The sequence below is a fragment of the Ciconia boyciana genome, chromosome 1 (genome assembly GCF_034638445.1).
Source record: "Ciconia boyciana chromosome 1, ASM3463844v1, whole genome shotgun sequence".
Taxonomy (NCBI): Eukaryota; Metazoa; Chordata; class Aves; order Ciconiiformes; family Ciconiidae; genus Ciconia; species Ciconia boyciana.
This window is the reverse complement of record NC_132934.1, coordinates 5335370-5351590: the sequence shown is the minus strand read 5'-3', so window position 1 is coordinate 5351590 and position 16221 is coordinate 5335370. Positions and strand designations below refer to the sequence as shown.

Below are 16221 nucleotides of genomic sequence, written 5' to 3'. Positions count from 1 at the left end.
AGTGTAAGTAAGTATTAAATCTGGTCATGTGTGTTACCCATGCTGCAGGAGCCACAGTGCTGTTACGAGTCTACTATGAAATGTATATTACAAAACAGTTGAAATTTTTAATGGGGGTTTAATAGCCACTAAATCAGACACGGCAGGTGCAAGATACCTACTACAACCCAGCATGTCACTTTATTACAGATTTCATTTTTTAACAGAAAAGGGAGTTACATTGCTTTGAAACACTGATCATTTATAAAGCAAATGGTGGTGAAGTCACCTTCGGTCGATCTGGCTTGATAGGTGGACAGCTGTTCGGAAGAGTTGTTTGGGCATGAAGGAGCAGATGATAAGAATTTTTTGTAAGAAACTGGTTTCATGTTGGAGCATTCAGGGTTTCTTCAGAAAGCTGTACAGGTGGGGGACGAGGTAATCTTTGTAGTGGCCGTCTATGAAACCTTTCCCGCTGTTGTGCACAAACCAGCACTGCACATCAGTCCCAAGCACGCGGTCCGTCCTGTAGTCCTTCTGCAACCCCCTGTGAGGAAGAGGCCACCCAAAATGAAGGTCATGGCATGACAGGTAGACAAGAAGACATCGATAATCCTGCTCATTCATGGTGCTGTCCTGCCAAAGTGGCGAGATGTATGTCTTCCACCAGCAGAGAGTGGAAACAACCACAAAATGCAATGAATTTTACAGTTCTGTGACCTCGCGGGTCCTTTTGTGGGGGTCCCAGGCACTTCTACACGGCCTGTCAGATGCTGGGCAGCTGCACAGGCAGAACCGCTCATGCACAAATATGGAAGAACTCAACTTGTCCCAAGTGTTTTGCCAACAGCTAACCCCAGATTATTAGCAGACGGCAAATAGAGGGATGTTTCTCCCTGAGATCCTTGAGATTTAATAAGCCTGCAGTCATTGACATCATTAAAAAGAAGTCAGATTTAGAAAGAGAGCAATACAGCACGTTATTCTTACCTGGTAACAGTGAGCTTGTTTCCTTTCACTTCCATGGTGGCTTGTGGTTTCTCTGGAGCTTGCCCAGGTCTCTCATGGTGGATATACACTTCTGGTTCAGATGTAAACTGACCTGATCAAGAGAGGTTTAAAGCTCTTTGCATGTCCCAACCTTTGAGGCTCTCATGTAAGATGCTGCCGGGCACTTTTGGAAAATCAAACTAGCTGCGGCAGGCAAACCCCTCCTGCATGGATCACAGGGCACCGTTTCTCCAGCGCTATCGGATCACCCACACTGGGAGGGTAAAAAGCTCTGCTTTTGAGCCAGCAAAGTTCTTCTAAGAAAGCAGACTGGAGCTGTGAAGAGTATTTGGGAAAACAACCTCTGCTGCTCAGGATTCCCACATCTTAAAAGGAGCCTTGGGTGAGTCCAGGGCTCGGAGGGCTGATTTTCCCTATGAACTGAGCCCTTGCTTTTGTTTTATACCATTGCCAGAAAAGGGCTGTCATTCAAGGGAGAGCTGAATTACAAATGTTTGCACAGAATTCTTCTCAGAAAGAAGGTTTGAGGGGTTTGTTTCAGTCTATTTTCAACCCGCAGCAGATTAGCCAGGCTGGGAAAGCCCCATCACAGTGTCACCAAGTCTACTCAGGCCTGTTTTGAAAACACCCTCCCCAGCTGGGACGAGGAATAATCTCTTGGTCCCTGACGTTCTACAATGTCCTTGGGGCTTCCAGGACGTTACAGGAATCTCCCCCATTTTCTCTTTGAATAATTTTCACACCTTCCCCATCAGGACACTGACACCAACTAATTCACTCAAAGATCTAGCAAAAACCCTTCCTAGTGCCCCGCCATGCCCACCGCCTGACTCTCAGCCCTTACCTATCAGCCCGTGGGCTGCAGGAGAGAACTGGTTTTCGGGGCGAATGTAGATTCCCAGGAAGTCAACATTAACTGGGTGATTCTTCCACACTCGGTGCAGCAAAACCATGAAGGACATCTCGTCACCCACGGTGATAGTGACATTGCTTTCTTTCTTCACAGATATGAGAAGCCTAGCAGAGATGAACCAAATGAAGGAATCAGTTCAGCTGCCCACACAGAAGCTCTCAGGCCCATTGAGATGCTCTTGGGCATCCAGAACAACTGCACGGGGCTGGCAGATAGGACAGAGGATCCATCAGAAACTCACAGCCTTGGGAGTGGTACCCAGAGGTCTGGCAGGACAGTGCCTAATAGCACAGACACTTCATGCACGTGCTCAGGCAACCAAATCTTACCCTACAAATTTAAGCTCTTGCTGCAGTGAATGGAGATTTTGGAAGTGATTCCATTGCCTAAACAGTGCTGTAGGGTGTCCAATGTGGCTGCTAGCTGTTAATCTGCACGTGAAGGTCTCCCATATGTTGTGAGTCACGTCTCCCATTACATCAGAAACCCTGAAGGTATCTCAAATAACATTAGGTGCTTGCGTTTAGGCAACTGAATCCTGGTCTTGGCTAACGCAGTCAGCAGTAGGGAGAGGAATTAATCTCTTTCTACTTGTGTCTGGTCAACTGAATCGCTCTCTTGGCCCTACTGCCTAATTTCATTAACTATAACGAGAGCTCAGACATCTAGCTAAGATTCACGTGCCCATATGTAGGAACCCTGTGGCCTGGATCCCACCCATAGCTGGGTCAGTCCAATGCTGCCTTGCAAATGCTTTCCATAGGGCAGACAACGAATGCTCAGCAACTTACTGTTTCCGAATGATGTGCCCCGTGTCAGACCAGGTCAGCGTGATGCCGTAAGACCCATCTTTCAGCGTTATCGTTTCTGTGGTGATCTCCACTTTCAGGCCTTTGTTTTTGAAATAAAAACCAATTTTGCCAAAGTATGTGTTGAGTTTCTTATTCTCTGTTTTCTTGGCCCCAATGAGCTGCCCATTGACCACAACTCCTGTGAAGAGCAGAGAAGCAGATGTTGTCTAAATCTTGGAGCACCACCTGGAGACTTGGAGTTCTGATCTCAGCAGGGAGTACCGTGGGATCAGCAGAAACAGGAACCCCTCTGACCCCCTGTTTTTCTCATCTTGCCAGCCAAGAGAAGAGAATAATTTATTAAATCACATCCTGATGCTACTGTTCGCCCCTTAGCATATTAATCTGGTGGGAATTGATGTTAGGTCTTGCTGGTAGTATGAGCTGATTCATAAGCCATTCGGTCCCTTGCTGTCTGTGAAAAGCATGGGGCAGATGGGCAGTGGAGGAATGGTGCCACATTTCCAGCCCAGCTTAACCTGCCTGCAAATGCTCATCGCGTTTCACATATGTTCCAGAAGTTAAAGAAATCCTGATAGGTAAAGCCCTCTGAGAAGAAGCTGATTCCCTTTGATTCCTTTGGGAGTACAGTCACACATTTTTTCTGCCTGCCACCAGGGATGCCTCTAGTTTTATTTCTCTTTGTATCTATCTTCCACTTTCTTCTTTAAAAGTACAAATGAGAGAGGGGAATCCTCACCTATCATGGAGATTTCCTCACCTATCTTGGCTCCTTTCCCAGTGTTTAGCCATCCTCACAGTGAAAAAGTTTTTCCTAATAGCTCACTCCTGTTTGCGACTTGTTTCTGTTGCCTCTTGTCCTTTAGCTATGCGTCTTGGAGATGTGTCAGGCTCCATCTTTACCTTCTGATTAGGTGGTTGTAGACAGCAACAAGATTCACTGTGGGTCTTCTTTTCTTAAGATTGACAAAACTCAGCTGTCTCAGCCCCTCCCTATGTGTCCTGTGCTCCAGCCCCATAATCATCTTGATGGCCACCACTGAATTTGATCCAGTTTGTCAACATCTTTCTTGTACTGGCAAGCCTCAACTGGACACAATACTCCAGATGTGGAGGGAAATAACCACTTCCCTCGACCTGCTGGCCACAATCCTGTTGGCATGCAGCCCTCCCTGTAGGCATTTTCCCTGCTCCCTCTGAACACCTTTCAGAGCTGAGAGAAGAAAAGTGAGCTGTAAAGTAAACCGTGTTTTATTCCCTTACCTGTATCAGGATCAGAAACCAAGTTTAGGATCTTTCCAGGCTCTGAGTTGATATTGAAGCAGATGTTCCTTTGGCTCTTGGGCAGGTATATGATGAAATGTGGGTCATTGTCAACTGAAACATAGAAAAGAAACAGGCGTGAGAAGCAGGCTGGTACCTGCCCTAGAGGTAAGGGACACAAAGACTGAGAAACTTTCCTCAGAGGATTTTGAAGCACTTTTTGGGACTCCTCAAAGTAGGACGAGGGCCCTTACCACCCCTGCAGTAGCTAAGGAAGTTCTCAGATGCTCCTCACAAAAGCCCGTCAGACACTTTCTCCTCATATACTTCCCCTGTTTAAGGAAAGGACATGACATTATTGGCTTGAGGAGCACCGCTAAGTGCAGTGAACTATTAGTTTAACCGGTCAGATGCACACTAGGGTGCCATAGGCTCAACCTGGAGTTCTAGAAGCTGAGTTTTATTTCTTCATGATGGAAGTCAGCCTCCAGGTGAGACCAAGCACCCATCTGCACACCAGACAGACAGGGACACATCTTTGAGGCCTAGATCCAGGAAAGGACCTAAGGCACGGAAGGCAGGACTTGCGTGACACCTCTATTCAAAACTAATATCTACCCCCCCATGCCCAGCTGCTGCCTATTTCTAGAAGTGACACACTCCCGGGATATCACTCTCTCAAACTAAGAAGCTCTCAGACACAAGTCCATACCACCATACTGATGTTGGTAAAGGTACATCCTGCCTACCAACTCCCCCGAGGAATAAAATCCAGGACTTGTTCTCACAGTGTGTTTAACACCCTGGTGGGACTGGGCCCCTCTGAAAGTCATATGTTCTTTAAAATTTGCCTCAAATGAGACAAACACCTGCACCTATCACCAAAGGTAGCTGCCTCCAGTCTCATCTTGAAGTGCAAAGCACTGTCCAGCTCTTGCTGGTTTGGTGGTGGTTGGCATCTCCCTGTCAACGTTCAGAGACATCCCCATGCTCAGTGTTGCCTATGGGGATAGCCAGGCCAGCTTCCATTCATTCACTGGTGTTCCTCATCTTTTGGAATTATTTAACTCTTCCTATGCACTACACAAATCCTAGACCCCTGACCAGGAATGTCTTCACAGGAAACGGTGGGGTAGGTACCCTCCAAGGGGTGAAGGAGCTTTTGAATGTCTTGAATCTTTTGAATATATTGAACCTCTTGAATATAGACCTCAATCATTTTTCCTTATTCTCAGCAACTGCTTGATCTTCCTCAACTTGATGCCAAGCTCTGTTCTGATCAACATTTCCAGAAACAAAAAGAATTTCCAGTGCAAAATACATGTTTAAGATGGACAGGTAACTTTGCCTTGCTTACCTTCTTTTCCAAGCAGTTTCTTGACTATCCAAAGTCTTAGACCAACCCTTGAGCTATGCTGAGAAGGAGTTTGATAGCTCTTTGTTTGATAGCTACGTAAATACACACATCCACACACAGGCACACTCCCAGAGTTATTGTAGTTATACTGCTTTTATAGGCGAAGGTTCTCACAGCTGGTTTGTTTAAGTAGGCACTAAGCTATGGCAAAGGCCCAAGCATTAACAGGATCCATCAGTCATCGGTGCATTCTGAGATTTTTATCTACCACAGAGCATTCATCTGTCATTTACAATGGCAGTAACTTTACGTTAGCTTTGCTACTGCAGAGAAGCTGAATGTAAGCCCAGTGAGCAGCCTCAGCCTTGGGGAAGCACTCAGCAGAAGATGGGGTTGCTGGGATCCTATTAAGATCTAAACTAGTCTCATGCTTGTAACTTAGAGCATATTTTTACAGGTTCATCTATTCGAAGTCAAAATGACTTGGATTTAGCACCCAAGCTAAATCCTTGGGTGCTACATGGATTTGCAAAAATTTGGCTGAGGTGGCTGTGATTTGGGATGCACATGATTGTGCTCACCACCTTCAGCAGGGGCTGCCTTGAGAACCTTTCACACCGATGTCCTCTGCAACAGCAGTGAAGTAACTTCATCAGTTAGTCACAGCAGTTGATTTATTCTCTTGTGGACTAGCCCCTAAATGAAGATACAGCTTTTACAACGATTCAGAAAACTCAACAAGACAAATCAGGACAACTGATAGACTCCTCCATCATTATAGAGCTTAGCATCTTGGCACCGAAGCTGAAATTCCCAAAGTGCCCAATAACTTTGGTTATATTGCCTTTCTTTCTTTATTGGGTGATGAGTGTTGCTGTCTGGTGTTTCTTGCAGAGAAATACTGTAGCTTTTACCTCTGTTTATGCTCAGAGAGGACACAGGAGGACTCCTTTGCTCAGGCATGAAGCTGACTGGTACAGCTGTGACATTGGCCCAGGCTGGGATACCCTTGTTATTATTAGGTGCATTTGGAGTTAATCCGAGAGTACCTGTTAAATGACAGTCATAATTAGGTTTTTGTTAGTGCTGACATATTTAATAGTGTAATTTTTAAAGTAACGCAGTAGATCAGAGCCTGATGTCATTATACCAATGTAAAGCAGGCACAACACCATTTACAACAGGCAGATTTGTATAATGAAGTTAGGATGGATTTACTCCAGTGTCTCCACCGGAGGAATATGACTTACCAGTGCAGCTGAGCTAACCATAAGCTATTGGTGAAAAATGGAGCCTGGCTTTTTAACTCTTATTCATGTGAATAGGTCCCACTTCAGCAAATCTCCCAATGCAAGGGCTTAAGTGTTTCACCAAAGCTGCATTTTAAAAAATGAGCACATGGTAAAAAGTTTTGTTGACTTGGGTCCTGAGTTTGGGGTGCCTGAGAAAAGGTAGGACTCTTTCTGCATGCCCTAGGATGACCCACATGCATAAAGGTTGCAAATAAGTGCAAGCATTTAAAAGATGATCCCCTAACGTGTCCCCTTCTGCTAGAGGTCTCTCTGCCTTTGCCATGACAGAGGCAGGAGAAAGTAACATGTGCCCTCTCTCTCCCACTTAGTTTGTAAAGCAATATGATCTTAAATGATCCATGAAACTTGGTTTGTTTTAATATGTTGGGCTGAAAACAAGAAGAGCTGAAGCAAGGCACATATTCGCATCATTGGCCCAGCTCTGAAGAGGAGTAAGGGGAAAAAGGAGCTGGGGGACAACAGTGGGACAGAATATTGCACAGCTAGATCTTCTAAATCTCTGTCAGCATCTTCTTTCTTGAACTCCTAATTCAGACCATAGGCTGTTTTTACTCAGGCAGAGTTATTTCTATTAGCACAGTTATATATGAAGTCAGCGCAGATAATGCAGGAACTAAAAACTGGACAGAGACTTCTGAGTTTCCAGGTCATATTAATTTCACAGACCATTATGCATGAAGAAGCTCTCCCATGCACAGTCCAGTTTTGCAATGTCTGTCATGATAAAAGAACAATTACACAATCCTTTGAGAAGTGAGGGATTTCAGTGGAAGGCACAGTCTCTGTCTATGAAGACAGACAGCACAGCTCTGATGGGAGTTGTGAAAGGACAGACAAGAAAAATCTATTTCAGATTACCCATTCCATGCCTTGTACGTACAAACTTTCTGGTATAGCCCACGTGTTGCACAATCCTAAGCACAGATTTACTTTGATATTATTTTTACAAGCTCTTGCCTCTGCTAAGATTCAAGAGTCATGTCCCACTGTGCCTGAAATCCACAGATGCCTTGACCCTGATTTCAGTGCTGTTAAGTTTTGACTATTCCATCAACACACAAAGACACAAGAACTTATATTAAAATCACTTAAATCCTCTGCATCATCTAAATCAATATAATTATGGTCTGAATTAGTCAGTTGGTGCCATGTATAATGAATTAATTATAAATGAATGCAATACATTCTATTTCTGTGCTGAACTGTTTGGTGGTTGTGAGTTCATAGAATTATAGAATATCTCAAGTTGGAAGGGACCCATAAGGATCATCAAGTCCAACTCCTTGCTCCTTGCAGGACTACTTAAAGCTAAACCTTATGACTAAGAGTGTTGTCCAGATGCTCCTTGAACTTGAGTTGTAGTATGCACTGTAAATAACAACTATTTATTTTCTATTTGGGTCTCATCTGCAAACTTTAAAATTGAAAAGAAGAATAAAGGAAGCAAAAAATAACAATTTACAGACATAAACACCCCATTTCATTGAGCCAGCATCAGGACATTTTTATCGTTATCCAGGAGCATGAGAACTGAGCATGCAGGACGTGCGCTTGGAGTTTCAGCAAAGTCACAATCACTTCCAGTGTGAAATGCCAGATGGATGATGTTGTCTGTTGCTGTAATGTAGGTTGTTTCTTTCCTTCACAACCAATTGTAAACTCTCCCATTTATTAATAGGTTTTAAATCACCAGACTCAGTTGTTCAAGGAGGTGATCTTTTACTTTCAGTGCTTCCATTGCGTCGCACTGGCAGTGTTTCCCTGACAGCAACAGTTGTGCTTTTTCAAATCACTGACTGGTGAGGGTGCAAAATCGCTGCTGTTAAGCTTCATTGGCAGCACATGGCTGTGCAGGGATGACTTTGGATCTGCTAGACACCCATGGATGTCAACAGCTATTGCTTTGAGACTGACTCTACCATATAATGCCAGAACAAGTCAACCCTGCCTCATTTGGCTGGATGTAAGGTTGCTGTAACAAGGACCTCGGAGCATGTATTGAAGTAATGGATTTAAAGGAGAAATCCAGAATTTTAATTAATGAGGGACTCTGTTAAGGCAACTCGGATTCCGTGTAGGCTTGTGGCTGATTAGTAACAATCTTAGGAAGCTTCCAAGGCTTGAAAGTGGAGATGAGATATGGTTTAGTCAATTCTACAGCTTCAGTGCAGGGAACTAGGCATATCTGGCCCAGTAAGAAGACATTCAGTCTGTGACATTGTAATCATCGCAATGTTGGCACATTCAGTCCTCACTGAAGCCAATGGCTCCAAACAACACTTGTGTAACAGGATGCTCCCAAAGTGGCTGAAGATTTGGTCAGCCTTCACTGAAAATACAGGCTATCCTATAAGCACAAACACCGGGACCGAACAATGAAGACAGTTGTTCTTCCAACACAAGAAGAACAAAGCCAAAATGAGAGGTAGAGTAAGACAGACTGAGACACTGACCTGGGCAGCAGCCCCTTCTGGGGTCTTTGGGCTGGTCTGCCAGCATTATCTCATCCTTTTCGGCATTCTCTATCAGCATGGCTGTGAAGGGGGTAACAATATGATGGTCAAGAGACATCTGTAGGATGGATTTGGTGATGTTCCTCTTCAAAGCTGCAGTGGGGGCTGTGTTTCTGGGTGGAAAGCAAGACAGAAGGCATGGTTAGCAGCTCTACAGGGCAGCTGCCATGACAATGCCTCCACAGAGCAGTCATAGTGACAAACAGGTAAGTGTTGCAAGAAGGAAAGGCTGAGGGCCTGCGTGAATGCACTCTCCATAAGAAGACTATTCTTCGCTTCTGTGGGCTTTGGCCTGGACTCAAAGAAGCCCAGTCCATTTCCTGATCTCAGCACAAGACCTCTTTCTGCTTCAGGGGATATTCATCCTGAACTGCTCCATAGCTTTTACTCAGGCTCCGTAAGGCAAATCTCCCATTCATTTCATTCACTCAGGCCCACAGCCAGGTCTGTTTGACCCTTATTCCTCTAATTAACTGCTCCTAAACTCTATTCCCTGATACCTGTGAATGCTAAAAATAGGAGGAATGTGGCTGAAGATATCACCTACCTTTATTTTTATTTGTTTACCTTACGCATTTGAAACCCGGTGAGCAGCCTCATGGCTGTGGTCTCAGAGAGGACCAGATTGCTCTCAAGCTTCACTTCCCTCCCATCACAGACCACATTTCTCCTCACCTCTCTGCCAGCATCTGGTTGACAGTCAGATAGGCCCACAGCTTCTTAGTGAATTCGGGATCTGCGTATTTGTCTTTCTTCATGAAGCCATCCAGTTCTTCAACATCTCGCAGGGTTTCCATGACGAGCTCTGCATTTGCCTATGCAATCAATGAGAGATAAAGATAATGGAGGGTGAGCCAGGAGAATGCGGTGGCTTTGAGTTCCCTTCTTGGCATGGCTGGCATTAAGGACCCACTCTGGCTCTGCCCATGGTCACTTCTAGATCAGAAAGTGCCACCACTGTTGGCCTGACTGCCATGGGGAGGGGAGCTGTAGCAAGAGAGTTTTCTGTTAAAGACACTTTTAGTGATAGTGGATTAAAATAGGTAAAGGAGCTGTCAGCAGTAGCCAAAGAGGGTGCTACCACATGACAAAAGAAGAGGCTTTTAACAGAGCTCTGCTATCCTCCCCTCAGGTTTTTTTACATCCAATTCCTACTGAGGAACAGGAACGAAATTCTACTTTCTCCCACAGACCCTTGGACAGCACTGTGTTTTGGCAGGAAAGAATATTGAACGTCTTTGATTTTTCCAGCAAATAACAAATGGCAACTCCTAAGTCCTGAAAGGGTGTGCATATTTTGGTTCCTCCTCAGAAAGAAGGATCTGGATGTAGTATTCCCACTCCATCCTACTCCACCTGGAAAAGCAGCCCTGAAACATGGGGAAAGTCTCATCACACATGCCACAAGGCAGAGCATAAAAGGACAGTGCTAGGACTTGACACACTGTAGACCCACCAGCTTGAACTCTCCAACAGTGGGAGGTTCAGCCATGAAAGGAGCTACCTTAGGGGATCTCCACTGCACCTTCACAAAGCGTGAATGAGGACTCCATAGTCTTAGTCTGGTTTGTGACTGAATTTTGTGTGGTGCATTTATTAGAAGGAAATTCCTCTGGCAGGCTGCAGGATGCAGGTAGTGACTCTTCGTGGCTGTACTTGAAGCTATTGTGAAACATTGTTGGACAAACCCCCCATGAGTTTCCCCACGTTCCCACCCAGAACCCAGGTGGACAAAACGCTCTGCTGGCAATAACCTCCAGCAAGGAGACTGTGCACAGGAGTGAATGAACCAGCCCAAACCCCAGGAGCAGGTATCCTAGGGACACCTTCACTCACTGCTGTCGCTGTGACGATGCTTTCCAAGTGCTGCAGGTTTTCCGTGTCGACCTTCCCAGCCACTACTATCTCCGAGCCACCAAAATAGTTGTGGAAGCTGCTCTGGGTGACGTCTGACACTGACTCCTGAGGGTAGTTGAACTGAATCTTCTTCAAGAGTGGGGTGGAGACCTGGTTGTAGAAATTCTGAGATGGAAGGAGACAGAGAAGTGAGTCTGTTGTACCCGAAGCAACTCTCCCACATGTGCCACTCTTACTGAAAGGACAGCAGGTGACAAAACCTGGAGCCCTAATGGGCAAGTCGGACTTTCCTTGTCCCAGAGAATGCAGATGCCTTTATACTTAGACCTTAGTACAGCTGTAAAAGGTTACAGCAAGAAGGTCTGGCCCAAGTCTTGTGGAAGCAAAGGATGGTCAGAAGCCCATGGGCTGTGTTCTTCCTAGGCCTAAAAGGCTTGAACACGAGTGTTTATGAGCCTGAATCTATTATCAGGTTGGCCAGCTCTTGGCTACTGTGTAAGACACACAACTACTTCCCACCTAATTCTTGCCAAAAACTAGACCTATATCTCACTTGCATTCACTTCTGTGCTGTAGACTGTCTACCCTTTTCTGACCCTGTTGTACCTGGCTGATGTGAACTGGGATGTGTGCACAGCTGGGTTTAGCATACGGGACCAGAGGGAAAACAGGTACCCATAGAGTGCTATGGATGGAGGCTGTCTCAAACCAAGGAGCTGCACTCTCAGAGCTGCTCTGTTTGACAGAACACCATGTAGTGTGTCCTGGCACACCTGTGTGTGTCCTATCACACCTGTGTCGGGAAAGAAGAACTATGAGAAACCTGCACAGGTGATGAAACCAGTGAATAGAAACAGAATAAGGATGTAAGATTTTGTTCATCAGCAATTGCTGCTCACGGATTTGGAGCCATAGCCTCCTAGAACTGAACTTTTTCTTGCACTGGCAAACTTTGGATTAGAATTTAGCATTTATATCTAGGCCTTTTGTCAGTGCTGAAGTGGTCTGAGGTAAAATCCAGGCCTTAATTTTAATTCCGAAAATCTTTTTTTATGGTTAGGACTGTTTTATAGACTATAAATCCTAGACAGAGCAGTAAAGTATGCATTATAGATACTACAAAAAATGTAACTAGGAGGACTTAAGCTAATGCATGATTGCCATCTTGCAGGACTCTCCAGAAGAAACGATGTTTTTTGTGACCTTCTCTATGAACCTACAGTAACTCTACTCTTGCTAGTGGAGTTACCCAGCTCCACAGCTGTGAACAGAACTGGGCCCTCAGTTTCAGAGGCAATGGGCCAGAAACACACCTTCATTTGGGCAGAAGTCTCCTGATTTCCAAAAATCCTCTGGGCCATGCCACGGTTGTCAGTTGCGATTCTCTGCAGGAAATCGTAATCTACATCAAACCCAATCCCGAGGCAGAAGAGAGAGAATTCATCCTTTATGCTCTGCTTCACGTTCTTCTGGATCGTCGTCAGCTTTAGCTCACCTTGGAGACACACAAAGGGTGACATCCATCTGAGCAACGGAGGAAGTCTCCATCAAGGTAAGCGCATTCATGCTCTTCCAGTGTTTCTGGTTCCCTCTTAATATAAGGGAAATCTAGACAACCAGCTCAGATGCCAAATCTCCATTTTGCAGTGCCTACAGTGACATTTGAGCTTCTCCTGAATGGAGATTTGTTGATTTGTTTCCTGAGTGGAAACAAATTGTTTCTGCTGAAGACGATTCCTTTGAACTCTTTTTTTTGGTATCTGATGCATATTCTTTGTATAGCCAGTGCTCTTATTAACTTCCTGGGGAGTTTGTAATTGCAACACATCTAGACTTCTCCCAGAATTACTGCTTCAAGGTCTCTGCAGACTAAGACATCTGCATAAAGGTTTTACTTTGTTTCTTGTACTTAAGATGTTCTCTCCCACCATTGGGACGGACTTTTTTTTCAAACTTATTTTTAATGGCAGCCTTTTCTGGGCTGGCATCTTGCAGTAGGCAATTGCTTTTGACCTGTACCAAATCCAATCCAAATTAATTTGCTTTCTACTTTATTTTCCTGATTTTGATGTTACACTTGGGACTGCATAGATCTGTGTGGGCTAAGGTCATTGGAAGAGGAAATTTTTTCTAAGGTTGTAATTACCTCTCCTACAGGACTTATGCATCTCTGTAATTGTAAGAAGTGCATAACTTGTGTAACATCTGCTCATCTTTTGAAAGCTTCTGTGCAAAGACCCATGGCACCTATAGCACTTGGCAAAAGAGCAGCACAAACATTGGAAGAAAGGGGAACAGAATTTTTTAACTTACTGTCAAAGTGTCTATGTGTTGCATGCTTTTCTCAGGCTAATCCCACTGGCCTTTCTTCTCACCTAACGTAGGATCCTTACCTACTGTGGGGTCTCCATCAGACACCAATACGATCATGGAGACTGAGTTAGGGTCCAACATGCCTAAATTTTGGGCTTCGTTCAGGATGAATGTGGCTCGGAGAAGAGCTTCATTGATATTTGTTCCTGTCAAAGACACAATGAAGAAAACAAGTTTGATTCTTGTCAAGTCTTTTGTCAAATCCAGATCAGTTCTGAGATTCCAGTGGAATTAATCAGCATGGACAAGACCTGACATCAAGGCAGCAAAACCCCTCCTCTGTGATGCTTATGGTACATCTGCTAGCACTCTGGTTCCCTAAAGAAATAGAAGCTGAAATGTGTTGCCTGTGGGTCATTGTGTTAAACAGACCTTCTCTATTTTCCTTACCTATAGTTATACTATTCACTGAAATCAACGGAATTAGTCAGGATGTACATCTTTGTAAGTGGAAGTAGTCTGTAATCCATCTGAATTTATTCATCAGCATGTTACTTTTTTCTTATCATGATGTTGAAATATATGAATACATATTTATATGAATTTATACACATCTATATATACACATACATATGCGTTTTGCACTAAGTTCCATTAAGAGACGAGATGTCGATACCCTTTTTCATCCCAAGCTGTCACCTCCACCTTCCCACTCCAGCCCTCTCACTAATTCTAGTGGGACCATTTGTGGTGTTGGGAATTATTTGCTGTGGGAAGAAGTAGTGGGTTTGCAGGCAGATGATTGAATGAGAGAAGAAGAAACTTTCTTCTCTGGCATCATCCAGAAACAGCTAGCCTTGGACTTCTTGGCTGGGAAAGAAGAGGTGTATGTTTACTCACCCTGTCTAAAAGTTTGGCTTGTGGCACAGAAGGGACTAAGAAATTAGTATGAGAGGAACATGAGTAGGAAGGCTGAGCAGTCAGAAAATGGGTATTTTGTTTGTCAAGAAAAATATTAGCAACTCCAGAGACAGGAAAATAAAATGCTGCATTGCAAACTGGCTTTGCTGGATGGGAGCAGGTCTCTGAGCTTGTCTGTCAGTTCATTTGGGGTAACAAAGTCGGGCTTATGGGGCATTCATATACCCAACATGGGTTCCTATTCCCAGCACACTGATGATCTCGGACAATCTATAACTTCATGTTGCTCCTACCTTACGTGTTGCCGGTGAAAGTTTCTGGGAGTGAAGGTGCCACAGCACCAGAAGGCTCTGATGTTGGGGAGAGCCTCTACATACGATTGGCGTACAAATAACTGAACAACTAAACCAGAATTGCACTTCAGAGAGCAATAGATTAAAATGATCATGAGCACTTTCTGTACAAGTAGCTCAAGCACTAACAACTGAAGCATCCAAAGTGCTGTAAGGCTGAAAAAGGCAACTGTCCTTGTTTATCAGACAGGGAATGAAGGCACAAAAATGATGAACAGTTTGCCCAAGGTGGCATTTAGTAGATCATGGTGTAGTCTACAATTTACAGGTAGTGGAGACCCTAGAGTTGCGCTGCTTATGACCTGCTTTACAAAGCCATGACATGGCCTTTGTCTTTCAAGGCTATTTGGGATCTGTGAGGCTGGAGGTTGGACCTAGAGATGAAAGGCAGCTGTTCTATGGTCTATGTTCTATCTGTCATAGCTTATTCAGTAGAATGAAATGCCATCCCATCCCCTAACATAATAAACTGCAATCCTTGCTCTCATTTAACCCCAGGGCATGCTTTTGCCATCTTGGGAATCAGACTTTTTTTTAGGAATGCTTTGCCAATCTGAAAGTTGTTTGAGGTACCCATTCCTGTGATATCTAACTTCCATGAACACCTTGCAATCAAAACCTCATACCCCCATTGGGATGGATGGTCTGGATGTACTTCTTAGCATCTTCAACCTGTGCTGGGGTGGCTGAGACTAGATTATCTCTCCAGCATCGGACATTGTGGTTGAAGTCGATAAGGGAGAACTGATCAGCAGCACGAAGCTCACTCAATATTGCCTTCATGGCCTCGATAGTCTGAGAAGAAGAAATTTAAGAGAAGACAAGTTTATGCTTCCTGTTGCTGAAAGCATCTTCTTAACTTGTGACTACAAGCAAACAGATGCCTCTGATGAATAAGAACATGAGCACTGGAATGCAAAATCCAAATCTGCTATCCAAATCTCTCCTTTTTTGCACTTCTTGCATAAAGTTGAACTTTTCTCCAAAGAAACACAGAAAAAATGCAATTAGCAAGAACAAACTCATGTGACTCAACCCATCCTTGCTTAACTCCTGCTAATACAGAGTGAGGTGACAGAGAGAAGCAGTTTGTGAGACACTGTGGTTCAGGAGAGAGGAATTGCTCGTATCAGCTCAGGAGACTTAGCTCTAATTTCAGGCTGGATAACATCTGTTTGAAGATGTGTGACTTAAACAAGTGACAATTAGCCTGCATTCCAGTTTTGCAGCATTGATTTCCCCAAGGAAGCAATCTGCCAAACCTTAGTATTGTGCTCCGAAGCAAATTTAAATATACCTAGATCATCCCCGACTAATGTTTGTCTACCCAGTTCTTAAAACTTCAGTGACACACGATATAGAATCTCCTGAACTCCCCTCTCAGCACTACAAAGTTTTTCCTAATATCTAATATAAATCTCTCCTGCTATAAATCCATCTGATTCAATCTACCCTGGGTGGGCATGAATGTCAGTTGATGAGTTTCCCTTTTAGAACAATTGTTCACATATTTGGAGGCTGATTATGTCCCTCCAAGTCTTTTCTTTTGCAGACTAAAACATCTTATTTTTTTGCATTTTTTCCCCCCATGGGTTATGTTGTCTAAACAATCCTCA

At 44.2% G+C, this 16221-nt stretch overlaps 1 protein-coding gene across 1 annotated transcript in view; it reads right to left on the bottom strand.

Moving 5' to 3' along the window:
* Positions 1-378: 378 nt before the first annotated feature.
* The window catches only part of ITIH2 (inter-alpha-trypsin inhibitor heavy chain 2), a 28674-nt gene continuing 12831 nt past the window's right edge, over positions 379-16221 (bottom strand). The window contains exons 10-21 of the mRNA XM_072857469.1: positions 15232-15400; positions 13412-13537; positions 12332-12513; positions 10998-11183; positions 9837-9976; positions 9102-9274; positions 6250-6384; positions 3979-4092; positions 2695-2893; positions 1835-2007; positions 970-1081; positions 379-526 (exon numbers count right to left, since the gene is read on the bottom strand). Of these exons, the coding sequence (XP_072713570.1) occupies positions 379-526; positions 970-1081; positions 1835-2007; positions 2695-2893; positions 3979-4092; positions 6250-6384; positions 9102-9274; positions 9837-9976; positions 10998-11183; positions 12332-12513; positions 13412-13537; positions 15232-15400 (1857 nt within the window). The remainder of the gene's footprint in view (positions 527-969; positions 1082-1834; positions 2008-2694; positions 2894-3978; positions 4093-6249; positions 6385-9101; positions 9275-9836; positions 9977-10997; positions 11184-12331; positions 12514-13411; positions 13538-15231; positions 15401-16221) is intronic.